The 27,641-nt window shown below is 36.5% G+C and overlaps 2 protein-coding genes across 4 annotated transcripts; one reads left to right on the forward strand and one right to left on the reverse strand.

Annotated features, from left to right (window-relative positions):
* Window positions 1–322: 322 nt before the first annotated feature.
* On the forward strand, window positions 323–10,818 carry LOC145640666 (uncharacterized). Its single transcript, XM_081691905.1, has 10 exons — window positions 323–459; window positions 556–805; window positions 968–1,036; window positions 1,387–1,563; window positions 1,649–2,029; window positions 9,115–9,191; window positions 9,280–9,529; window positions 9,692–9,760; window positions 10,062–10,241; window positions 10,326–10,818. Exons 1-10 carry the CDS (start codon window positions 425–427, stop codon window positions 10,704–10,706), a joined length of 1,869 nt encoding a protein of 622 aa, XP_081548031.1. The 5' UTR covers window positions 323–424; the 3' UTR covers window positions 10,707–10,818.
* On the reverse strand, window positions 10,730–26,685 carry LOC145639554 (putative threonine aspartase). 3 transcript variants are annotated; one of them, XM_081690823.1, is made up of 11 exons: window positions 25,181–26,678; window positions 24,722–24,772; window positions 23,912–24,032; window positions 23,723–23,807; window positions 23,052–23,133; window positions 22,772–22,895; window positions 22,566–22,699; window positions 21,280–21,443; window positions 20,379–20,502; window positions 20,157–20,261; window positions 10,730–11,048 (listed from the first exon to the last, which is right to left on the reverse strand). In XM_081690823.1, the coding sequence occupies exons 1-11, from the start codon at window positions 25,325–25,327 to the stop codon at window positions 10,962–10,964; spliced, it is 1,224 nt and encodes a 407-aa protein (XP_081546949.1). In that variant the 5' UTR covers window positions 25,328–26,678; the 3' UTR covers window positions 10,730–10,961. The 3 variants fall into 3 exon arrangements, with proteins under 3 accessions (XP_081546949.1, XP_081546950.1, XP_081546951.1); XM_081690824.1 differs by having other exon boundaries at window positions 20,382–20,502; window positions 25,181–26,677; XM_081690825.1 differs by lacking the exon at window positions 24,722–24,772 and having other exon boundaries at window positions 25,181–26,685.
* Between the last annotated feature and the right edge of the window lie 956 nt (window positions 26,686–27,641).

The following is a 27,641-nucleotide window of genomic DNA, read 5'->3' on the forward strand; positions in this document are numbered from 1 at the left end:
TAATTCAGGACTTCTTGAATGTTTCATTTGATCAACTAATGCACAGTACAGCTGGATTATTGGTATACAACAAATTTTACCATCCCAAATCAAGACTATGTTATGTGATTTAAAGTGAGCATGTGAATACCACATTCACACAACTACTCTTATACAACTACTCTGTATAACCTCGCGTTAATTAACTATATAGTATACCTGAGTGTATAATAAAAATTGGTCCGATTTAAAGTGACTAAGCATCCTGTAAAAAGAGAAAGAAAGAGCCCACATTATTGACATGAAACAACAGTTACATTATTGGCCCCCAATCCCATCCAATACCACATATAAGGTAGAATAACACTCAATATTAAAGACCTATAAGTCTATAACAACAAACATTGCTAAAAAAAAAACAACACTATTTTGTTCAGGGAAAAAAATGGCTGAACCATCCAACTTTCTGGATGAAAAAAGGTCCTGTATATTTTCTCTTTGTTGATTACATTTGCTAGTATTATTCTTTAATCAGGGATTAATTTATAATCTGGATTATGTTGGTGAATTATGCAGATATGCAGTAGTAACAGGAGCAAACAAAGGAATAGGGCTAGAAATATGCAGACAACTTGCTTCCCAAGGAGTTGTTGTACTTCTAACATCAAGAGATGGAAAGAAAGGATTAGAAGCCCTTAATGATCTCATTAAAACAGGAATTAGCGCCGATAATCTTCTTTTTCATCAGCTTGATGTTACTGACACCATGAGTATTGCTACTCTTACTGGTTTCATAAACTCTAAATTTGGCAAGCTTGATATACTGGTAATATTGACTTGGTTACTTGTTTATGTTAATTTCAATACGTATTTCAACTATTTAGGATAAGGTTGCGTACATCTGATCTCTATAGACCCTGTAAGTCGATGTATGCTCATTTTAATTGTTTGGAGAAATTCTAGAGGTAACCCAGTAATTATTTTGTAGGTGAACAATGCTGGGACTATTGGAATTAAGGCTGACTTTGATGCTTTAAAAGCAGCAGGTTTTGGCACTGTAAGTATTTTCTGAGATAGTTATTTTTTTTTTGTTTCCGAATGAATTAGGGATTATATATCTTAAATAACACCACTTTCCGGTGAAAGACAAATTCTTGGAAATGATCGTCTCAAATTAACTTATTGTGAGACACGAGTACGTGTAACCATAAATGTAACCCTAACAAAAGTAAATAAACAGTATCCTTGAAATTGAAAATTACCCTATTCTCACAATAAGTCGTGTAACACCATCTCATACAAGACTTTGCCTCCGATAAAAAAAAGTTTCCTAGAAAGTTTTTTTTTTTTTTTTTTTTCATGATTGCAGTCATGTTTTCTGATAACCAAAGTATTGTAACAATGTAGCCAGGAGCAAAGTTCAATTATGCTGACATGATGACACAAACATATGAACTCACAAAAGATTGCTTAGAAACTAACTACTATGGAGTAAAGAGAACAACTGAAGCTCTGCTTCCTCTCCTCGAGTTATCGGACTCACCTAGGATCATCAATGTTTCCTCTGCTATGGGGAAGTTAAAGGTATAAATTTCTTTTTTCCATAGAAAAACATCATCTATTGAGAAAAATACTCACCAATTAACTCCTACTTTTCTTTTTTCCCTAGAATATACCAAATGAGAGAATCAAAGGAGTCTTAGGTGATGCTGATAACCTTACAGAAGAACAAGTAGACGATATTCTGAACGAGTTACTGAGAGACTTTAAAGACGGTACATTCAAAGAGAAGGGGTGGCCTTCTACAATGGCAGCCTATATAGTGTCAAAGGCGGCTTTGAATGCATATACAAGAATATTGGCTAAGAAATATCCATCAATTATTATCAACTGTGTTTGTCCTGGCTATGTTAAGACAGATATCAATGGAAACTTGGGACATTTAACAGTTGAAGAAGGCGGTGCAAGTCCGGTGAGATTAGCATTGGTGCCTCATGGTTCGCCTTCTGGTCTTTTCTTTGTAAGAAATGAAGTTTCTTCATGGTATGAATAAAATGGAATTACATATACTCATTCAATCCGATTTCAGATCAAGTGTTTGTTAACACTGGAACTCATTGATCACATGACTAGTACAAAAATGTATGTAAGCTATAACAAGTGTATGAATGTTTTACATGACTTATTACTCGAATATGACCTGGATCAAGATCGCATCAAAAGCAAAAGTTGTGTGTTTTGAAACTTTAAACATCCAATTTGTCTTTAAACGACCAATTTACCGGTTTACAACTTGCATTGATTTCATTAACTCAGACTTACCACGAACATTTATGACAACATATAATGTCCATATATGGATCCAAACGACATTATACGATCCAGAGATGTATCCCCTAAAATCACAATGCTTTTAGATACCGGGCCCCGAAACTTCAAAATTTCTCAAAAAGCGTGGATATTGGCCTACCATAGTACCAAATACCCTCCGTGAGTCCAATTAGGTGGGTGGAACCATCCAATTTGCCTTTAAACAACCAATTTACCGATTTACAACTTACACCGATTTCATTAATTCAAGCCTACCACGAACATTTATGGCAACAAATAATGATCATATATGGTTCCAAACGGCATTAAATGACCCCGAGATGTATCCCTTATAATTTCAAGACTTTTCGACACCAGGCCCGAAACCACCAAAATTTCTCAAAAAGCGTAGATATTAAGCCTTCAATTTTGAAATTTTTGACTTTATTTTCGCCTGAAAATAAAAATTGCCGAAATGTTTACCATGGTACCAAATACCCTCCGGGAGTCCCATTTGGTGGGTGAAACCATCCAATTTACCTTTAAACGACCAATTTACCGATTTACAACTTACACCGATTTCATTAATTCAAGCCTACCACGAACATTTATGACAACAAATAATGATCATATATGGTTCCAAACGGCAATAAATGACCCCGAGATGTATCCCCTATAAATTCAAGACTTTTCGACACCGGGCCCCGAAACCACCAAAATTTCTTAAAAAGTGTGGATAAGCCTTCAAATTTGGAATTTTTTGACGTTTTTTCGCCCAAAAATAAAAATTGCCGAAATGTTTACCATGGTCACTAATACCCTCCGGGAGTCCCATTTGGTGGGCGGAACCATCCAATTGGCTTTTCAACGACCAATTTACCGATTTACAACTTGCACCGATTTCATTAATTCAAGCCTACCACGAACATTTATGACAACATATAATGATCATATATGGTTCCAAACGACATTATATGACCCCGAGATGTATCTCCTAAAATCTCAAGCCTTTTCGACACCTGGACCCGAAACCTCCAAAATTTCTCAAAAAGCGTGGATATTAGCCTTTGATTTTGGAATTTTTTGTCCTTTTTTTCACCTAGAAATAAAAATTGCTAAAATTTTTACCATGGTCCCTAATACCCTTTGGGAGTCCAATTGGGTGGGTGTAACCATCCAATTTGCCTTTAAACGGCCTATTTACCGATTAATAACTTGCACCGATTTCATTAAATCAAGCCTACCACAAACATTTATGACTATAAATAATGATCATATATGGTTCCAAACGGCATTATATAATCCCTAGATGTATCCCCTAGAATTTCAAGACTTTTTGACACGGGCCCCGAATTCACTAACATTTCTCAAAAAGCGTGGATATTAGACTTCAATTTTGAAATTTTTGACTTTATTTTCGCCTGAAAATAAAAATTGCCGAAATGTTTACCATGGCCCATAATACTGTCCGGGAGTCCCATTGGGTGGGTAGAACTATTCAATATGCCTTTAAACGACCAATTTATCGATTTACAACTTGCACCGATTTCATTAACTCAAGTCTACCACAGACATTTATGACAACAAAAAATGATCATATATGGTTCCAAACGAAATAATATGACCCTAAGATGTATCCCATAAAATTTCAAGACTTTTCGACACCGGGCCCCGAAAACTCCAAAATTTCTCAAAAAGTGTGGATATTAGCCTTCAAATTTGGAATTTTTTGACGTTTTTTCGCCCGAAAATAAAACTTGCCAAAATGTTTACCATGATCCCTTATATCCTCTGGGAGTCCAATTGGGCGGGTTGAACCATCCAATTGGCTTTTAAACGACCAATTTGCCGATTTACATCTTGCATCGATTTCATTAATTCAAGCCTACCACGAATATTTATGACAACAAATAATGATCTTATATGGTTCCAAACGGCATTAAATGACCCTGAGATGTATCTCCTATAATTTCAAGACTTTTCGGCACTAGGCCCGAAACCACAAAAATTTCTCAAAAAGTGTGGATATTAGTCTTCAATTTTGGAATTTTTTGACTTTATTTTCGTCTGAAAATAAAAATTGCCGAAATGTTTACTATGGTACCAAATATCCTCCGGGAGTCCCATTTGGTGGGTGGAACCATCAAATTTGCCTTTAAACGGCCTATTTACCGATTAATAACTTGCACCGATTTCATTAAATCAAGCCTACCACGAACATTTAGAAAACATATAATGATCATATATGGTTCCAAACGGCATTTAATGACCCCGAGATGTATCCCCTAGAATTTCAAGACTTTTTGACACGGGCCCCGAATTCACTAATAACTTTTCTTAAAAAACGTGGATATTAGCCTTCAATTTTGAAATTTTTGACTTTATTTTCGCCTGAAAATAAAAATTGCTGAAATGTTTACCATGGTCCATAATACTATTTGAGAGTCCCATTGGGTAGGAGGAACCATCCAATATGCCTTTAAACGACCAATTTATCGATTTACAATTTGCACCGATTTCATTAACTCAAGCCTACCACAGACATTTATGACAACAAATAATGATCATATATGGTTCCAAATGACATTATATGACCCTAAGAGGTATTCCGTAAAATTTCAAGACTTTTCGACACCGGGCCCCGAAACCTCAAAAATTTCTCAAAAAGTGTGGATATTAGCCTTCAATTTTAGAATTTTTTGACGTTTTTTCGCCCGAAAATAAAAATTGTCGAAATGTTTACCATGGTCACTAATACCGTCCAAGAGTCCCATTTGGTGGGTGGAACCAATCAATTGGATGTTAAACGACCAATTTACCGATTTACAACTTCCACCGATTTCATTAATTCAAGCCTATACACGAACATTTATGATAACATATAATGATCATATATGGTTCCAAACGGCATTATATGATCCCGCGATGTATCTCCTAAAATCTCAAGGCTTTTCGACACCTGGACCCGAAACCTACCAAATTTCTCAAAAAGCGTGGATATTAGCCTTTGATTTTTGAATTTTTTGTCTTTTTTTCACCTAGAAATAAAAATTGCTAAATGTTTACAATGGTCCCTAATACCCTTCGGGAGTCCAATTGGGTTAGTGGAACCATCCAATTTGCCTTTAAACGGCCTATTTACCGATTAATAACTTGCACCGATTTCATTAAATCAAGCCTACCACGAACATTTATGAGAATAAATAATGATCATATATGGTTCCAAATGGCATTAAATGACCCTGAGATGTATCCCCTAGAATTTCAAGACTTTTTGACACGGGCCCCGAATTCACTAACATTTCTCAAAAAGCGTGGATATTAGCCTTCAATTTTGAAATTTTTGACTTTATTTTCGCTTGAAAATAAAAATTGCCGAAATGTTTACCATGGTACCAAATACCCTCCGGGGGTCCCATTTGGTGGGTGGAACCATCCAATTGGCTTTTAAACGACCTATTTACCGATTAATAACTTGCACCGATTTTATTAAATCAAGCCTACCACGAACATTTATGACAACATATAATGATCATATATGGTTCCAAATGGCATTTAATGACCCCGAGATGTATCCCCTAGAATTTCAAGACTTTTTGACACGGGCCCCGAATTCCCTAACATTTCTTAAAAAGCGTGGATATTAGCCTTCAATTTTGAAATTTTCGACTTTATTTTCGCCTGAAAATAAAAATTGCCGAAATGTTTACCATGGTCCATAATACTGTCCGGGAGTCCCATTGGGTGGGTGGAACCATCCAATATGCCTTTAAACGACCAATTTATCGATTTACAATTTGCACCGATTTCATTAACTCAAGCCTACCACAGACATTTATGACAACAAATAATGATCATATATGGTTCCAAATGACATTATATGACCCTAAGATGTATCCTATAGAATTTCAAGCCTTTTCGACACCAGGCCCCGAAACCTCAAAAATTTCTAAAAAAGTGTTGATATTAGCCTTCAATTTTAGAATTTTTTGACCTTTTTTCACCCGAAAATAAAAATTGCCGAAATGTTTACCATGGTCACTAATACCATACGGGAGTCCCATTTGGTGGGTGGAACCATCCAATTGGCTTTTAAACGACCAATTTACCGATTTACAACATCACCGATTTCATTAATTCAAGCCTACCACGAACATTTATGATAACATATAATGATCATATATGGTTCCAAAAGGCATTATATGACCCCGAGATGTATCTCCTAAAATCTCAAGATTTTTCGACACCTGGACCCGAAACCTCTAAAATTTCTTAAAAAGCGTGGATATTAGCCTTTGATTTTGGAATTTTTTGTCTTTTTTTCACCTAGAAATAAAAATTGCTAAATGTTTACAATGGTACCTAATATCCTTCGGGAGTCCAATTGGGTGGGTGGAACCATCCAATTTGCCTTTAAACGGCCTATTTACCGATTAATAACTTGCACCGATTTCATTAAATCAAGCCTACCACGAACATTTATGAGAATAAATAATGATCATATATGGTTCCAAACGGCATTAAATGACCCCGAGATGTATCCCCTAGAATTTCAAGACTTTTTGACACGGGCCCCGAATTCACTAACATTTCTCAAAAAGCGTGGATATTAGCCTTTAATTTTGAAATTTTTGACTTTATTTTCGCCTGAAAATAAAAATTGCCGAAATTTTTACCATGGTCCATAATACCGTCCGGGAGTCTCATTTGGCTGGTGGAACCATCCAATATGCCTTTAAACGACCAATTTATCGATTTACAATTTGCACTGATTTCATTAACTTTAGCCTACCACAGACATTTATGATAACAAATAATGATCATATATGGTTACAAATGACATTATATGACCCTAAGATGTATCCCATAGAATTTCAAGACTTTTTGACACTGGGATCCGAAACCTCCAAAATTTCTCAAAAAGCGTGGATATTAGTCTTCAATTTTGGAATTTTTGACTTTTTTCTGCCCGGAAATAAAAATTGCCAACATGTTTTCCATGGTCCCTAATACCCTTCCTGAGTCCAATTGGGTGTTTGGAACCATTTAATTTGCATTTATACGACCAATTTATCGGTTTACAACTTGCACCGATTTACCGGTTTACAACGGCCAATTTACTTAACTTGCATCGAACCCGACTTGAACTGAAATTTACCTAAACCCGTATTAACTCGTCAAAACCCGAATTTAACCCGACTTGTTACTAACATGACCTGAATTCAACCCGACCCATTCCTAACCTGACTCGAATTTAACCCAACCTGTTAAATTATAAACCCGACTCGAATTTAACCCGACTTGTTATTAACCTAACCCAAATTCACCCTGACCTGTTATTGACCTGACCCAAATTTTACTTTACATATTACTTACCCAACCAAAAAATTCAACCTGATCTGTTACTAACCCGACTCGAAACTAACACGACTTGTTATTGACACGACCTAAATTAAATCCAAATTGTTCCTAACCCGATTTCAAATCACCTTAAATACAATTTAGACCACCTTATTATTGTTGATCAAAACATTTTGTCTTGGGAGACCACGTCGGTCCAGGCCAGCAAAAGAAAGGAGCATCATCCTCAAATTTAAGAGTTAAATATAGTATATATTTATTGTATGGTCAAAGGAGATAATTATCTCCTAAATTATAGACTATAGTTCACAAGTCTATTGCCATATATATTATAGTCAAAGGAAATAATTAGCTTGATAAAAATGATAATTATCTATTTATACTTAGTTGACCCGAATATGACCTGACTTGGAAATGACCCGATCTGATTGTAACTTGCAAATTATTGACTTGAACATAACCCGACTTGAATCCGAGAATGACCCGACTTGGAAATGACCCAACCTGATTATAACCCACAAGTTATTGACTTGAACCGAACCAGAATAGAACCCGAGAATGACCCAACTTGAAAATGACCCGACCTGATTATGATCTGCAAATAACTGCCTTGAACCGAACCCGACTCAAACCTGAGAATGAACCGACCCGATTCTAACCCGCAAATTATTGACTTGAACCGAACCCGACTCAAACCCGAGAATTACCGTAACCCGTTTTAACCTGAATTAAACCCGACCTATTGTTCACCCGACCCGAATGTAATCCGACCTAAACCCGATAAAAAGTATGACCCAACGTGACCCGACTCAAGCATGACTCAACCCAAACCTGACCCACATAGGTTATGGAATTAATCTAATTGACCCAACCCGAGTTGACCTTACCCACTCTTACCCGACCCAAACCCGACCCGTTTACCCGAATTGATAGCTCTATTTGTACTTGTATATCACTTCTTGATTTGGTAGGTAATAGCGATACTAATTCGAGCCAAAAAAAAAAGTTGTGATGCTTTGTTAAAAAACGATGAATTTTTTTTTGATGTGGTAGAACTTGAAATCTTTATCTTAGTTTTTTACTACTCCGTAATGAATCAAAACTAATCCCCACTTGTGAAGTTGTGATATAGTAAGAACTAACAAGTACCTTGATCTGATTTAATCATCATTTTAATTTGATTGTAGATAGCATCTACTTGTACCCAACTGATGGATTATATACAATGTTATACCATCCAAAATCAAGAAGTTACGCGATCTAAAGTGAATACGTGAATACTACAATAGGCCAAAATTAAGTCATACGAATTATATAATAAAAATTGACTTAGACTAAGGACGTTGTAAAAAGAAATACTACGTAGAATATTAACATGTAACGACAATTATAGTCAAATTATTGGCCCCCCAATCTCCATCAAATACCAAACATAAAGCAGAATAACACTCAATATAATTTAAGAGACCCAACAAAGCAACACTATCTTGTTCAAAGGGAAAAAAAATGACTCAACCATTCAACTTTCTAGCTGAAAAAAGGTAATCTAAATTTTTTCTTTGTTGATTACATTTTCTAATAAATCATTTATCTTGGTTTATAATCTGAGTTTATTTGTGGATCATGCAGATATGCAGTGGTAACAGGAGCAAACAAAGGAATAGGGCTAGAAATATGCAAACAACTTGCTTCTCAAGGAGTGGTGGTACTTCTAACATCAAGAGATGGAAAGAAAGGATTAGAAGCCCTTAATGATCTCATTAAATCCGGAATTAGCGCCGATAATCTTCTTTTTCATCAGCTTGATGTTACTGATACCATGAGTATTGCTACTCTTACTGGTTTCATCAACTCTAAATTTGGCAAGCTTGATATACTGGTACTATTGGCTTAATTAGTTGGTTATGTTAATTTCAATACGTATTTTAAGTATTTAGGATAAGGTTGCGTACATCTGATATCTATAGACCTTGTAAGTCTATGTATGCTCATTTTAATTGTTTGGAGAAATTATAAAGGTAACCCAGTAATTATTTTGTAGGTGAACAATGCTGGGACTAGTGGAATTAAGGCTGACTTTGATGCTTTAAAAGCAGCAGGTTTTGGAACAGTAAGTATTCTCTGAGGGAGTAATGTTTCTTTGTTTCTGAGCAGATAATAAAGGTTCTTATTTGTTCATTAACCCCTCTTTCTAGTGAAAGAGCAAATATTGGAACTGATCATCTCAAACCAACTAACACACAGTAATTAAGGGTTACCCTTATATTAGAAGTAATCTCTAAAGTGACAAATATATCACGTAAAAGTATTTCACACGAGACTTTGTTCCTGATAAAATAATGTCCTAGAAGGTCTGTTTATGCACTCAGTAATGTTTTATGATGATCGATATTGAAATATGTAGTCTGTAGTCATCAGGATTACCGGACAATGTTGCTGAGATGATGACACAGACATATGAGCTTGCAAAAGAATGCTTGGAAACAAACTACTATGGAGTAAAGAGAACCACTGAAGCTTTGCTTCCTCTCCTCGAGTTATCAGACTCACCAAGAATCATCAATGTTTCCTCTGGTGCGGGGAAGTTGAAGGTACATATATACTCGCATTTTTCTCTATATGTATATCTCATCTTCTGAAGAATGTATCATTTTTTATATTTCTTTTCCCCACAGAATATACCAAATGAGAGAATCAAACGAATCCTAGGCGATTCAGAGAGCCTTACAGAAGAACAAGTAGATGATATTCTGAACGAGTTGATGACAGACTTTAAGGATGGTTCAATTAAAGAGAAGGGATGGCCGTCTTTTATGACAGCCTATATAGTGTCAAAGGCAGCTTTGAATGCATATACACAGATATTGGCCAAGAAAAACCCATCAATCATCATCAACTGTGTTTGTCCTGGCTATGTTAGCACAGATATCAATGGAAACACGGGATATTTAACAGTTGAAGAAGGGGGCGCGAGTCCAGTGAGATTAGCATTGCTTCCCCATGGTTCTTCTTCTGGTCTTTTCTTTTTAAGAAATGAAGTTTCTTCATATGAATAAAAGGAATTTCATATTCAAGCCGATTTCAGATCAAATGATTGTTTTCACTGAATGTAAACCATAACAAATGTATGAATATTTTACATTACATATCTACAAGTTTTCCATTCAAGCCTACAACAGCTTTTGGCCTTTTGGCATGCTGTCTCTGGTTCTCAATTGTTTAATAGTGACCACACTTGGTCCAAAAATATTGCAGTCACAGACTACTGAAGACAATGTAAGGAAACGATGACTGCCAAGGGAGCTGAAACTTCAGCTTCCAATTGCTACATTGATTCTGGCTTCAAAGTGGTCTACCCCTTTCATGGTCTGCAGTTTCTTGTTCCGTAAAATTGAAACCTGCATGAAGCAGATTATGAAGTAATTTTTGCAAGATAATGAACCTGCATGATGAAGTAAAAATGCTACACAGCATTTTCTTTTATTGCCAATAATGGACATTTGAACCCTGCTAATAATTTTAGCAAGATAATGAACCTGCATGATGAAGTAAAAATGCTACATAGCATTTTCATTTATTGCCAATAATGGACATTTGAACCCTGCTAATAATTTTTGCAAGATAATGAACCTGCATGATGAAGTAAAAATGCTACATAGCATTTTCATTTATTGCCAATAATGGACATTTGAACCCTGCTAATAATTTTTGCAAGATAATGAACCTGCATGATAGTAAAAATGCTACATAGCATTTTCATTTATTGCCAATAATGGACATTTGAACCCTGCTAATAATTTTTTTCCCACTAGATATATAACCATGAAGCAAGCAACAGCTTTGAACATTGGCATATCATATGTTAAGGGTTGGTAACAGATAGACAATCATAGGACTATAGGAAAATTATCACTATAAGAACGTTTTATTATTATTATTTTTATTTTTTATTTTTTTTTGTTTTGTTTTTGGAGAGGAAACAGTATATCTATTACTAGAGCTGTAAATTCGGGTAAACGGGTCGGGTAGGAGTGGGTCGAGTCAACTCGGGTCGGGTCAATTCAGATTAATTCCATAACCTATGCGGGTTGGGTTTGGGTTAGGTCATGCTTGAGTCGGGTCATACTTTTTATCGGGTTTAGGTCGAGTTTAGGTCGGGTTACATTGGGGTCGCGTGAACAATAGGTCGGGTTTAATTCGAGTTTTCACATGTTAAAACGGGTTAGGGTAATTCTTGGATTCGAGTCGGGTTCGGTTCAAGTCAATAATTTGCGGGTTAGAATCAGGACGGGTCATTCTCGGGTTTGAGTCGGGTTCGGTTCAAGTAAATAATTTGCGGATTATAATCAGGTCTGGTCATTTTCAAGTCGGGTCATTCTCAAGTTCAAGTCGCGTTCGGTTCAAGTCAATAATTTGTGGGTTATAATCAGGTTAGGTCATTTCCAAGTTGGGTCATTCTCAGATTCAAGTCGGGTTATGTTCAAGTCAATAATTTGCAGGTTACAATCACGTCAGGGTTCAACTAACTATAAATAGATAATTATCTTTTTTATCAAGCTAATTATTTACTTTGACTATAATATATATGGCAATATACTAGGGAACTATATAATAATTTAGGAAGATAGTTATCTCCTTTGACCATACAAAAAATATATACTATATTTAACTCTTAAATTTGAGGATGATGCTCCTTTCTTTTGCTCGCTTGACCGACTTGGTCTCCCAAGAACAATAATAAGGTGGTCTAAATTGCATTTAAGGTGATTTGCAATCGGGTCAGGAACAATTTGGGTTGAATTTAGGTCAGGTTAATAACAAGTCGTGTTAATTTCAAGTCGGGTTAGTAACAGATCAGGTTGAATTTTTTGGTTAGGTAAGTAATAGGTATGGTAAAATTCGAGTCGGGTCAATAACAAGTAGGGTTGAATTTAGGTTAGGTCAATAACAAGTCAGGTTGAATTTGGATCAGGTCAATAACAAGTCGAGTTGATTTCGGGTCAGGTCAATAACAAGTCGGGTTAAACTCGGATTAGGTTAGGAACGGGTTGGGTTTAATTCAGGCAGGTTAGTAACAAGTCGGGTTAAATTGAGTTTTGATGGGATAAAACGGATTTTTGTTTCAATTTTGGTTCAAGTCAGGTTCGGTGCAAGTTAATTAAATTGGCCGTTGTAAACCGGTAAATTAATCGTTTAAAAGCAAATTGAATGGTTCCACACACCCAATTGGACTCCGGGAGAGTAATAGGGACCATAATAAACGTTTCGACAATTTTTATTTTCCGGCGAAAAAAAGTCAGAATTGAAGACTAATATCCACGCTTTTTGAGAAATTTTGAAGGTTTCAGGTCTGGTGTCAAAAAGTCTTGAAATTCTATTAGACACATCTCGGGGTCATGTAATGCCGTTTAGAACCATATATGATCATTATTTGTTGTCATAAAATATTTGTGGTAGGCTTGAATTAATGAAATCGGTACAAGTTGTAAACGGGTAAATTGGTCGTTTAAAGGCAAATTGGATGGTCCCAACCACCTAATTGGACTCCCGGAGGGTATTAGGGACCATGGTAAACATTTCGGCAATTTTTATTTCCATGCGAAAAAAAATCAAACAATTTCAAAACTGAAGGCTAATATCCACGCTTTTTGAGAAATTTTGGAGATTTCGGGGCCTGGTGTAGAAAAGTATTAATATTTTATGGGATACATCTCGAGGTCATATAATGCCGTTTGGAACCATATATGATCATTATATGTTGTCATAAATGTTCGTAGTAGGCTTGAGTTAAAAAACTCCGTTCAACTTGTAAACCAGTAATTAAATTGGCCGTTTAAAGGCAAATTGGATGGTTCCACCAACCCAATTGAACTCCGGGGGTATTAGGGACTATGGTAAACATTTCAGAAATTTTTATTTCCGTGCAAAAAAATTAAAAAAATTCCAAAATTGAAGGCTAATATCCATGTTTTTTGAGAAATTTTGAAGGTTTCAAGGCCCGATGTCGAAAAGAAATTAAATTTTAGGGGATACATCGGAGTCATATAATGCCGTTTGGAACCATAAATGATCATTATGTGTCATAAATGTTCGTGGTAGGCTTGAATTAATGAAATCGGAGCAAGTTGTAAAACGGTAAGTTGGCCGTTTAAAGGCAAATTAGATGGTTCCACCCACCCAATTGGATTCTCGGAGGGTATTAGGGACCATGGTAAACATTTCGGCATTTTAATTTCCGGGCGAAAAAGAGTCAAAAAATTCTAAAATTTAAGGCTAATATCCATGCTTTTTGAGAAATTTCGAAGGTTTCAAAGCCCGATGTCGAAAAGAAATGAGATTTTAGGGGATACATCTCGGGGTCATATAATGCCGTTTGGATCTATAAATGATCATTATATGTGTCATGAATGTTCGTGGTAGGCTTGACTTTATGAAATAGGTGCAATTTGTAAATCGGTAAATTGGCCGTTTAAAGAAAAATTGGATGGTTCCACCCATCCAATTGGACTACGGGAGGGTATTAGGGACCATGGTAAACATTTCGGCAAATTTTATTTCCGGGTGAAAAAAGGTGAAAAAATTCCAAAATTGAAGGCTAATATCCACGCTTTTTGAAATTTTTTGGAGGTTTCGGGTAGAGCTATCAATTCGAGTAAACGGGTTTGTAAAAGTGGGTTGGGTCAATTCGGATTAATTCCATAACCTATGCGGGTTGGGTCATGCCTGAGTCGGGACGTATCGGGTCATACTTCTTGTCGGTTTTGGGTCGGGTTACATTCGGGTCGGGTGAACAATAGGTCGGGTTTTATTCGGGTTTTTACGAGTTAGGGTAATTCTCGTGTTCAAGTCGGGTTCGATTCAAGTCAATAATTTGCGGTTAGAATCAGGTAGGGTCATTCTCAAGTTTGAGTCGAGTTCGGTTCAAGTCAATAATTTGCGGATTATAATCAGGTCTGGTCATTCTCAAGTCGGGTCATTTTCTAGTTCAAGTCGGGTTCGGTTAAAGTCAATAATTTGCGGTTTATAATCAGGTTGGGTCATTTTTAAGTCGAGTCATTCTCGGAGTCAAGTCGGGTTATGTTCAAGTCAATAATTTGCAGGTTACAATCCGGTCAGGGTTCAACTAACTATAAATAGATAATTATCTTTTTTATCAAGATAATTATTTCCTTTGACTATAATATATATGGCAATATATTAGGGAACTATATAATAATTTAGGAAGATAATTATCACCTTTGACCATACAACAAATATATACTATATTTAACTTTTAAATTTGAGGATGATGCTCCTTACTTTTGCTAGCTTGGACCGACTTGGTCTCCCAAGACAAAATGCTTTGATCAACAATAATAAGGTGGTCTAAATTGCATTTAAGGTGATTTGAAATCGGGTAGGGAATTATTTGGGTTGAATTTAGGTCGGGTCAATAACAAGTCGTGTTAGTTTCAAGTCGGGTTAGTAACAGATCGGGTTGAATATTTTGGTTGGGTAAGTAATAGCCAACAGGTATGGTAAAATTCGAGTCCAGTCAATAACGAGTCGGGTTGATTTAGGTTAGGTCAATAACAAGTCGGGTTGAATTTGGGTATGGTCAATAACAAGTCGGGTTGATTTCGGGTATGGTCAATAACAAATCAGGTTGATTTCGGGTCAGTTCAATAACAAGTCGGGTTAAACTCGGATTAGGTTAGGAACGGGTCGGGTTGAATTCAGGTCAGGTTAGTAACAAGTCGGGTTAAATTCGGATTTTGACGGGTTAAAACGGGTTTAGGTCAATTTTGGTTCAAGTCGGATTCGGTGCAAGTTAATTAAATTAGCCGTTGCAAACCGGTAAAAATTAATCGTTTAAAAGCAAATTGAATGGTTCCACACACCCAATTGGACTCCGGGAGAGTATTAGGGACCATAATAAAAATTTTAGCAATTTTTATTTTTGGGCGAAAAAAAGTCAAAATTGAAGACTAATATCCACACTTTTTAAGAAATTTTGAAGGTTTCAGGGCCCGGTGTCAAAAAGTCTTGAAATTCTATAAGACACATCTCGGGCTCATATAATGCCGTTGAGAACCATATATGATCATTATTTGTTGTCATAATATGTTCGTGGTAGGCTTGAATCAATGAAATCGGTACAAGTTGTAAACTGGTAAATTGGTCGTTTAAAGGCAAATTGGATGGTCCCACCCACCCAATTGGACTCCCAGAGGGTATTAGGGACCATGGTAAACATTTCGGCAATTTTTATGGGATACATCTCGGGGTCATATAATGCCGTTTGGAACCATATATGATCATTATATGTTGTCATAAATGTTCGTAGTAGGCTTGAGTTAATGAAATCCGTACAAGTTGTAAACCAGTAATCAAATTGGTCGTTTAAAGGCAAATTGGATGGTTCCACCAACCTAATTGGACTATCGGGGGTATTAGGGACTATGGTAAACATTTCGAAAATTTTTATTTCCGTGCCAAAAAATTAAAAAAATTCCAAAATGGAAGGCTAATATTCATGCTTTTTGAGAAATTTCGAAGGTTTCAAGGCCCGATGTCGAAAAGAAATTAGATTTTAGGGGACACATCTCGGAGTCATATAATGCCGTTTGGAACCATAAATGACCATTATATGTGTCATAAATGTTCGTGGTAGGGTTGAGTTAATGAAATCGGCGCAAGTTGTAACCCGGTAAGTTGGTCGTTTAAAGGCAAATTAGATGGTTCCATCCACCCAATTGGACCAGCGGAGGGTATTAGGGACCATGGTAAACATTTCGGCAATTTTATTTCTGGGCGAATAAAAGTCAAAAAAATCTAAAATTAAAGGCTATTATCCATGCTTTTTGAGAAATTTCGAAGGTTTCAAGGCCCGATGTCGAAAAGAAATGAGATTTTAGGGGATACATCTCGGGGTCATATAATGCCGTTTGGAACCATAAATGATCATTATATGTGTCATAAATGTTTGTAGTAGGTCTGAGTTAATGAAATAGGTGCAAGTTGTAAACCGGTAAGTAGGCCGTTTAAAGGCAAATTGGATGGTTCCACCCACCCAATTGAACTCTCGGAGAGTATTAGGGACCATGGTAAACATTTTGGCAATTTTTATTTCTGGGCGAAAAAAAGTCAAAAAATTCTAAAATTGAAGGCTAATATCCATGTTTTTTGAGAAATTTCGATAAAATTGAAGGCTAATATCCATGTTTTTTGAGAAATTCTAAAATTGAAGGCTAAAATTGAAGGTTTCAAAGCCCGATGTTAAAAAGAAATGAGATTTTAGAAGACACATCTCGGGGTCATATTATGCCGTTTGGAACCATAAATGATTATTATATGTGTCATAAATGTTCGTGGTAGGCTTGAGTTAATGAAATCGGTGCAAGTTGTAAACCGGTAAGTTGGCCAATTAAAGGCAAATTGGATAGTCTACCCACCCAATTAGACTCTCGGAGGGTATTAGGGACAATTGTAAACATTTCGGCAATTTTTATTTTCGGGCGAAAAAAATCAAAATTTCCAAAGTTGAAATCCACGCTCTTTTAGAAACTTGGGATGTTTCGAGGCCTGGTGTCGAAAAGTTTTGAGATTTAAGGGGATACATCTCGAGCTCGTGTCGTTTGGAACCATATATGATCATTATATGTTGCCATAAATGTTCGTAGTAGGCTTGAGTTAATTTAATCGATGCAAGTTGTAAACCGATAAATTGGACGTTTAAAGGCAAATAGGATGGTTCCACCCACCTAATTGGAATTTCGGAGGGTATTAGAGATTATGGTAAACATTTCGGCAATTTTTATTTCCGGGCGAAGAAAAGTAAAAAAATTCCAAAATATAAGGCTAATATCCACGCTTTTTGAGAAATTTTTGAGGTTTGGCCTGATGTCGAAAAGAAATGAGATTTTAGGGGATAGGGTAATAATGTAATATAATGCCGTTTGGAACCATTTATGATCATTATATGTTGTCATAAATGTTTGTGGTAGGATTGAGTTAATGAAATCGGCGCTAGTTGTAAACCGGTAAATTGGTCGTTTAAAGGCAAATTAGACTCCTGGAGGGTATCCCAGACCATGGTAAACATTTCGGCATTTTATTTCCGGGCAAGAAAAAGTCAAAAATTCAAAAATTGAAGGCTAATATCCACGTTTTTTGAGAAATGTCGATTGTTTCGGGGCTCGGTGTCGAAAAACATTAAGATTTTAGGGGATACATCTCTGCGTTATAATGCTTATAATGTTGTTGGATCCATATATGATCATTATATGTTGTCATAAATGTTCGCAGTAAGCATGAGTCAATGAAATCGGTACAAGTTGTAAATTAGTAAATTGGCCGTTTAAAGGCAAATTGGATGGTTCCACCCATCCAATTGGACTCCCGGAGGGTATTAGGGACCATGGTAAACATTTCGGCAATTTTTATTTCCGGATGAAAAAAGGTCAAAAAATTCCAAAATTGAAGGCTAATATCCACGCTTTTTGAGAATTTTTTTGAGGTTTCGGGTAGAGTTATCAATTCGGGTAAAAGGGTTTGTAGGAGTGGCTCGGGTCAATTCGGATTAATTCCATAACCTATGCAGGTTGGGTCATGCTTGAGTCTGGACACGTCGGGTCATACTTCTTGTCGGTTTTGGGTCGGGTTACATTCGGGTCACGTGAACAATAGGTCGGGTTTTATTCGGGATTTTACGAGTTAGGGTAATTCTCGGGTTCGAGTCGGGTTCGATTCAAGTCAATAATTTGCGGGTTAGAATCAGGTCGGGTCATTCTTGGGTTTGAGTCGAGTTCGGTTCAAGCCAATAATTTGCGGATTATAATCAGGTCTGGTCATTTTCAAGTCGGGTCTTTCTCGGGTTCAAGTCGGGTTCAGTTCAAGTCAATAATTTGCGGTTTATAATCAGGTTGGGTCATTTTCAAGTCGAGTCACTCTCGGAGTCAAGTCGGGTTATGTTCAAGTCAATAATTTGCATGTTACAATTAGGTCGGGTCATTTCCAAGTCAAGTGTTATTCGGGTTCAACTAACTATAAATAGACAACTATCATTTTTATCAAGCTAATTATTTCTTTTGACTATAATATATATGACAATATACAAGGAAACTATAGTTTATAATTTAGGATGATAATTATCTCCTTTGACCATACAACAAATATACACTATATTTAACTCTTAAATTTGAGGATGATGCTACTTTCTTTTGCTAGCTTGGACCGACTTGGTCTCCCTAGACAAAATGCTTTGATCAACAATAACAAGGTGGTCTAAATTGCATTTAAGGTGATTTGAAATCGGGCCAGGAACAATTTGGGTTGAATTTAGGTCGGGTCAATAACAACTGACTGCCACCCCCTGCTGAAACTGATTGAGCACCCAACCCAGGAAAGATCCTTAGTTAAATTAATTGTTGGTGATATTCGGCATGTAGCTAGCAAGCTTGAGTTATGTTCCTTTTCTTTTTCTCCTAGGATGTGCAATAAAGTTGCTGACTCCTTAGCCAAACTAGCCACCTCTTGGCAAGAAGAATTAATTTGGTTGGAGGATTGTCATCACTCTGTAATCTCTCTTGTCATCTCTGACAAGGTATTGAATTCTAATATATAAGCTCATTTTTTTGGGTGTTTTGTCAAAAAAAAAAAAAAAAAATAACAAGTTATTTTGATTTCGAGTCGAGTTGGGTAAGTAATAGGTCTGGTAAAATTTGGGTCGGGTCAATAACAAGTCGTGTTAAATTTGGGTCAGGTCAATAACAAGTCGGGTTGATTTCGGGTCGGGTTTGTAACAAGTTGGGTTAAATTCGGGTCGGGTTTGAAACGGGTCGGGTTGAATTCGGATCAGTTTAGTAACAAGTCGGGTTAAATTCGGGTTTTGACGGGTTAAAACAGGTTTGGGTCAATTTCAGTTCAAGTCGGGTTCGGTTCAGGTCAATAATTTATGGGTTACATTCGGGTCGAGTCATCTCTAGGTCAGTTCATGTTCGGGTTTGGGTGTCACATAATCGGGTCAACTCGGGTCTAGGGTTGGTTTCAGGTCAGGTCGGGTTTGGGTCACCATTTTTTCGGGTTCAGATGGGTCGGTTAATAATCGGGTTTGAGTCGGTATTTCGGGTCGGGTCAACTTTTGACAGCTCTATCTATTACTATTATCAACTGTGGGCCTTAGACACTGTCACAATCAATATTCAATGTACATCACCTATGGAAATCCAGGCAAAGGTAGAAAACAAGTAGCTCACCTAATCCCAGGCCCCGTCCTTGGATCAAATATATGTGATATAGGTGAAGCCATGAAGGAATTATACAACATAAAAACCAAAGCAGAGATGGGCTATATCAAAGTAGCAGATGGAAGGATTAATCTATCCACTACACAATAGGTTACATTAACCTATCAGAGAAATTTGCATCACATTTAAAAACGGCAAAAATGGAAAACTATGCATAAGCAGCTGTATGCCGTGCAACAAGTTCCAAAAAAAAAAAAAAAAAAAAAAAAAAAACTGTACCTTGGGCTTTGCCATTGAGCTTCCAAAGTATCCTATCCCAAATGACTGTGATGAATATCCAGCAGCAATCTCCACTGCTTTCAGCTCTGGTGTATTATTAGGACCCTAGAACAATTATGTCAAAACAGTTTGAAGACATAAAAATACGTCAATAGGAGGAAAAGAACAACTATAAGAACTAAAACAAGTTCCACAAGGGAAGGATTTGGTTCAGGTAGTTACCACCTGAGGAGCATCAGCTTGGACGAGGAGGATCCCAGCACTGCCATCGGCATCCTGTTGTATACCAGCCTGAACTACCAAACGAAGGATTTTGATACAAGCAGAAGCCGGACCTGCCTGTGACCTGTTATTAGATGGACCGATTGAATTATCAATTAAGGAATTGGTCCAAGGCTACAAGAAGCTCTAAAAAGTACGCAAGAAATACAAGATCAGCATAAAAAGGCTCATTAGGTTAGCAATGTTTTTTCTTTCTGTCTTTATCATTAAAAATAACAAAAACAAAGAAAGAAAAGAGAGTAGATACTAAATATCAAAGAACATATATAGTTAATTACCGAATTTTTCCAGAAATTTGATGTTATTTTTTTTAACAAGGATCATAAATCAAGATAGAATATACTCCAAAAATACCATCAATGAGGTGGCTAAGAATAAGCAACACCTAGAGACTCCAATACAGGCAATACAGCAGCTACAAGTTCGGATATGATCTGGCATTCAAACTGCCAGTTATAAAATAAAAATCAAAGTGGGGACCAACTTAAAAAGATTATTTTCACAAGCAACTTTAAGTACTTCCCAACAGAAATTAGTCAAAATTGCTAGCATAAGCCTCTTAATAGGAACAAAGCAGACTAAAATAGTACACAGCCCCATCTGGTCTACAAGGAAAATGGCTAGCCAACAATAGTAGTGACATTATTAAAAACAACAATGAAGAAAGAATGAAAGAAAAGAGCCAACATTTGTCCTCTTGAATTTGATATATTACTAATCAAGCATTAGATTCAACGTAAAAGCAACTGCAAGTCCTTTAGAGAACATACTAAAAATATAAATGCTACATGCTAGCTCATCAATATTCAAGCTGTGGACAAAAAAGGTCAAGATATAATACAATGACAATGATGTGCAGCATTCTCTGGCAGCAAAAGCTCTCATCAAATACTCTCCTACTCCAGTAGTGCAACAGCCTACAAGAAATGGAGCTCCAAAGGGACCCTTCGAGGATGCCCAACAACCAGATCCATACATGCCTGCTAATCCTACTCGTCCACTCACCTATAGGAGAAAGACCTAAATATCACTTTAATTAAAATATGAATATGTATTATTTATGAAGAAAAAGTAGTAGAAAATGAAATCCAAATGCTATTTCACCGCTTACATCAAGCAATTAAAAAAAAAAGAATACCAACACTGAATTCATTCACTCAAGTCAGAAACAAATGATACATAAATAGTCTTTTTCTTCCACCAAGCAATATAAATTTTCCTATGTCCTATAAAACATATGGAAAATCCAGAATTAAGAAGCAACACAATGAGTTTTTCTTTTCATATGTACTTCTGATATACAGGCAAATACACACAGAACAGCACAACACAGACAGGCACATATAACACAAGGCATTTAATCAATCTCCACCTTTTTATCACATGGGGCACCCACAGTTCTTGAGGCTGAATTAATAATCCAGTGCACAAGGGGAAAATGTGGGCGATTTTGCATTGTATCTTAGAATTTAACCAAAGACACGCAGATGCACATAAAATAATACACAAGTCAAACCTACACAAGAATGTTGCCAGGGAATACTGGTACCCAGTATTGTGTTCATCAGCTAAAGATCAAATTACAGAGTTACAGAACATGCCAACATTTATAGCTTGATTGTAGCCTTGTAAGTAGAACCCATATCTCAAGGACTAGGTTCATTCTGGAGTTGATAAGGATGGGGAAAAAAAAAAAAAAAATTAAAATAAAATAAAATCTTACGCTTAGTACTTGTAATCTCATCATGCTTCACTGTGCCACCAATCAAAAGGTGAGAATCTGGCAGAAACTAGCAGTTTGAGGTTTCAACTCTATCATGTCAATTTTATTTAACCTGCCCAACTCTCTTCTAGTGTAATTCTTTGATGTAGGAATAATAGCTTCTACTTTTGATAGTCTTAAATTGTTATACTCACTCACAGCACACCAGGAAAGTGGGAGGTGAAACGAGGAGATCCACTCAGTATACAGTGCAGCAAACAAATAGATGAAGAATAATTCAATTGAATTAGCTACTTTTAAGTATTTGTTTTTCCGGTGCAGAAATTTAAGTGAGATCAGGGAAGAGATTGAGTAGAATTGAAGATGAATTGGATGACCAAAAGAAGCAACCCCAAATTCAGTACCTTCATTGCAATACCACCACTGGAGGCTCCAGAGGCAACGTGTCCAACACGATCAATACATATGACTCCAACAGTGTCCATAATGCAGTCTTCTTCTATTGCCCCCACTGTAGAGGACTCAACATCCTCAATCCCTACAAAAGCATCACTGGTGAAAGCTTCCACATCTAGAGCACAAATCAATACTGTTTGTAGAAAAGACTTACCAAATAATAACTCATTTTTCTGAGATCTACTGCTAGGAAGCATTGCTCCTATCTGTGTCTTCGCAGCATCAAGCATTGCTTTATACTTGCACCATTGTAATCTGGTTCTTTCAGTTACTAACCACTGTATCCATAAGATGAAAAGTCACGCTATACACAATACAGAACCAGAGAAAGAGTATCCACCCTTCCAAGATAGAAACCCCCACAAGTCAAAGTTACAAACTTTACTCAAAATTTAATAGAAAAAATAAACCTATTTTTAGATGGTAGTGGGAACCTTTTCAGCTTCTGTTACTGTGTCAGCACAGGTAATGCTCTTTGATTTTGCCCACTTATGAGCACCTTCACCAACTAAGAAGCTGCAAAAAGACCAACTATTATACATCTCAAAAACAATTTAAATGAGATTAGCCCTACGTGCTCATTAAATACAATGTAAATGACTAGAGACACCTTTACACACTAAACAGCACAAGGGAGGCTATTTTTTTTTTTTTTTTTTTTCCTTTCTAATTTTGATTGATGGAGAGGTCTTCTTCAATTCCATTTTTCATACAGAAGGAACCCCTTTATATTATGCCCTTATTGCAATTCTTTCTGTTTCTTCTCTTAAAGACCTTTGAAGCCTTGATGATGGAGTTTGTGGACATAAACAGCCAAGAGATATAGTGTGTAAGAAGCTTTCAGACAGAGTATATACCTAGAAGCTACATATACAAGTCAAAATAGAGTATGGCTTCCTGGCAGCGAACTACACCATAGTGACCCCATATTCCATACTGTCTATTCAAATCATAGATGATACCTAATACAAAATGGTCCCAATTAATATATATTAAAGGCTTGAGTCATGCTCTAGAAATCTTGTATGGCCTGCTTATAAACTTCCATACTCAACTGGAGAATACAAGTTCTGTAAAAAAAGAAGACGAGAGTAGGAAATATTACGTTGGCGGCATTCGGCCAAGCAATGAAGGTCCCATCTTTTGTTCCTTGATTAAGCAAGCGGCAACTTGGATGGGATTCCGAACACCTGATCTACAAAATAATTGAATGGAGAAAAATATTAAGAATCAGGAATTAAAATGAATAAAAAAATTGGACAACCTGGAAATGCTGAAATCAGCATTTAGATACCTGGAACTGCTCCAACAGCAGCAAATGCCCCAGAGTCACCATCCATGATGCTAGCATCACATTCAACATGGCCATCCTCTGTCAAATTTGAGCCACGGCCAGCATTTGTGCTGGGATCATCCTTTAGAAAAGAAAATTGCGTAAATAATGGAAATAAAATGGAATACCTGATAAATCTATGCTTCTCCCATCTAGAAGGAAGGACTCAGTGAATTATATACTAGCAGTAACATCAGGACCAAAAATAATTTCTCATATGTTTTTTCCACAAGTTCAAACAACCTCATCAAGTAGAAAATCATGTTGAAAATGGGATTCTACCAAAACAAAAAGTTGGGTTTAAGGATACAGGATTTTGAGATAAATCAAAGTGTTAACAATCTTAACAATGGCTTAAAGATGATGAATGAAGGATCTTAATATAATAACCCCATTGTTTCTATGAAAAGCAAAGTAATTAACAATCCAATGGATGAATATGAGAAAGCTTATCTCCATCAAATTATTTTAGTTACACCAAGGCCTAACATAGAGCACATTCTATTCACCTAATTTTCATTCATGTGAACTTATTATTGTTCTGAATTATACTCCGTATTATGTACTTGGCAACCCCTATCACCCTGACTTGAATTTATCAACCCTTATTTTAACTTATTAGTCCTAAAACAAGTGAAATAAGGTGATCATAAAAGTGCCTTGATGGATTATAACTAGTACGGAGAACTCAATAGTCATAAGATGGTCCCTCCATAAAATAGAACGTTTGGAAAAGGATGCATAGCTACACACTGAAACAAGCAATATTACCTCCAAAACTCGAATTGCTGCTTCGACTGCATCAACACATTCACCAGAGTCCTAAGTCGAATTTGAGAAAGAAGAATGAGTTCCAATGGCACTAGCATAGAAACTACTCTGTATTTCACAAGAATCCATTTTCAATAACCCTTTATCCTATAAAATTAAACCCTTGTCCAAAAATCAAAAATCCCAAATCAAACCAATCATGCACTGACAGATTATATGAAGGGTAGGAATTGAACAACTCACGCGATATCATATGCAATTCTTCCCCCTTTTTTGGGGGATTAATCAATTTTAAACAAGTTCCCAAATGAAAAATCATCTCAACATACAATTATGAATAGAATTCAAAGTTGAAATATAGTAGAAACTACACCATATAGTAAAAGCCAAAAAGAAGCAACGAGTTGAATGACGTAAAAGAAGAAGAAAAAAGAAGAGAGAAAGAGGAAGATGTAAAACCATGCGAAGAATGGCGGCAGCAGCAAGGCAAGCTCGATTCATGGCGGATCTGAGAGGCTTCTCGTTGGAAGGAGCATGGAATCCGGCGCCGACATGAACTGCCACGAAAAATGGAGGGCTTCCTTCTTCCTTCTCCACTTCCGCCATACTTGCTCTTTACAGTTTGTTTACACTACAGTTTGAGCGCCGGGATTTTGCATCCTCTCCTTTAGTAGGCATCGGGGCTAACCCCATTTTCCTTTTATGGACCCTTGTTCCTAAACCCGGGTTCAAAATCGAGAATGAAATTAAATGAATGAATACGATCCTTTATGGACCCTTGTTCCTAAACCCGGGTTTGAAATCGAGTTTGGACTTTACAAACTTAACATGGTGTATGTGTTCGGTTTTTGTTCAAAAATGATTAAATGAATAATTTTAATATCTTGTTTGGATTGTTCAAAAATGAAAAGTTTATGTTACTTAAAACCTCATGCCTTTGATGAGTGACATTTATGTCACTCTTAGGGAGTAGTTTTAAAGTCATTTTCGTGTTTATTTTATCTTATTTTCCTTTCTTTCTCTTTAATAAAGTTTCTAGTTTATTTTGGTAATTTTGTCGTGTTTTAATTCTTTTCGTAGTTTTTAGTTTATTTTCGTATTTTATTTGCTTTTGATTTGTTATATTTCGTTCTTTATTTTGAGTGGCATTTATGCCACTCTTTTATCCTTTTTCTCTAAGGATTCTCCCCTCGTTTGCTCTTGTTTGGCCCTCTTTCTAAGCATTTTTACTTAGCTTTGCTTTCTCTTTTCTTTCTCCTTTATCCTCCCTTTTCTCAGTCTTCCCGCTTTGTTCTTATTGTGCTTTTCATGCTTATGCTTTGTAGGAACCATCGAGATTTTCAAGAGGAGGAAGCTAAGCTCAAAGGAAGCTAGAGGAAGCATGATTCAGAAGAGGTTCGGCCGAACCTCCTGATGGTGTGGCCGAACCTGCTCAGTGGTTCGGCCGAACTTCGAGGCAGGGGCAAGATGAAAATTGGCAGTTTTGCAGGAGTGGCCGAACCACAGGAGTTCGACCAGACCAGGATCAGGGAGGTTCGACCGAACCTACCCATGGTTCGGTCGAACCTACCCTGTAGTCCGGCCGAACCTTCCCATTTGTTCGGTCGGACCTCTCCTTTTCTCAGCTGACTCTGTACGGACTATATAAGTCCCTTTTTTTAGAACGTTTTGGGGTAATTAGAAAAGAGGGGATGGAATAACTATCTATTCTTCTCTCTAGTTAGTTTTAGTTTAGGTTAGGTTAGGATTAGTCTTCTTTGGTAGAGAGAGAAAGTGAGGTTTTCTTCATTAATGAACTTGGATTTTGAAGAAGGAGCTTGTTCAATCCTTTGTAGACCTTCATCTTCAATTAATGAGCAATTTCTTACTCTCTCTCCTCTATTTTTATTTGTTTATTTTGATTATTATTTTAGTTGTTGGTATTGCTTGTTGATCATGTTGATTCTTGATTATTTGTTGATTAATCTTGTTATTATCATGATTAGTGAGTAATTTCCCCATTAAGGGGATGGTTGTGGTGTAGTTGGACCTTGAGCATGTTCTAGGGTTTAGAATTGATTTATTTGTGATTAAAGTCTTTATATGCTTGATATTCTTTAATCTTCTTGCAAGTGCACATTGTTGGTTGATTAAAGGTGAATCTTTGCTAACAAGAAACGGAAGTTGACTTAGTTAAGGTTCATTAGTAGCGATTGTTATTTAATAGTACCTCCTAGTATATGGTTCTAATGTGGAAGCATAGAGGCTATGTTAGGAGAAGCCAATTGACCCTGGAAGGCGGCTAGATTGGATTCTTAATTTCGATATTCGAGCATGTTTAGTTCATAATTAATTCAATTTCTATGCCTTTGTTTATGTTCAAGTGAATGCTATACCTAAACCATTTCCCTTAATGTTTTATTTCTTGTTTTAGCATCTTTAGACTTTAGTTTATTTATCTCCTATTCCGGACTAGCTTAATTGTCGATAACATTTGGTGGTGTTTACCGTTCTCTGTGGTTCGACCCCTATGCTTGCCTTATACTCGTATTAGGTTTGTTTAGGTTGTATAAATTGTATTTGATCTAGGGATAGACAATTAACGACGCGTTTATTCCCTTGTCAAATTGGCGCCGTTGCCGGGGAGCGGCTTCCATTACCGTCATGTTATCTTATTGAGACTAGTCCATTGTTTATATTTTCTTTTGATTTGTTTTTGTTCTCTTTGTTTTGTTTGAAAAAAAAATGGCTTATATTTCTATTCCTCAATTTGATAATGAACCGTTTTGGGTGTATTTCAATAGACTTGAGGATTTCCTAGATGGTGTTAAAGGTTTAACCAAGGGTGATTATTGTGAAATCATCAATTTGGGATTAAATGAGAATTTTAGAGGAGTAGTTGATAATATGTTAAATGGTAAATTTCAAGACATGTCTTCGG

Source organism: Chenopodium album, chromosome 7, assembly GCF_948465745.1.
Source record: "Chenopodium album chromosome 7, dcCheAlbu1.1, whole genome shotgun sequence".
Lineage (NCBI taxonomy): Eukaryota > Viridiplantae > Streptophyta > Magnoliopsida > Caryophyllales > Amaranthaceae > Chenopodium > Chenopodium album.

Coding starts and splice junctions, on each gene's coding strand:
- LOC145640666 (XM_081691905.1), top strand. CDS start 425: ATGGCTGAACCATCCAACTTTCTGGATGAAAAAAG. Junction 806..967: donor TTGGCAAGCTTGATATACTG/GTAATATTGACT, acceptor ATTATTTTGTAG/GTGAACAATGCTGGGACTAT. Junction 2,030..9,114: donor AAGTTTCTTCATGGTATGAA/TAAAATGGAATT, acceptor ATATAATTTAAG/AGACCCAACAAAGCAACACT.
- LOC145639554 (XM_081690823.1), bottom strand. CDS start 25,327: ATGGCGGAAGTGGAGAAGGAAGAAGGAAGCCCTCCATTTTTCGTGGCA. Junction 23,134..23,722: donor CTTGGCCGAATGCCGCCAAC/GTAATATTTCCT, acceptor GTCTTTTTGCAG/CTTCTTAGTTGGTGAAGGTG. Junction 20,503..21,279: donor TGCTGCACATCATTGTCATT/GTATTATATCTT, acceptor ATCTAATAACAG/GTCACAGGCAGGTCCGGCTT.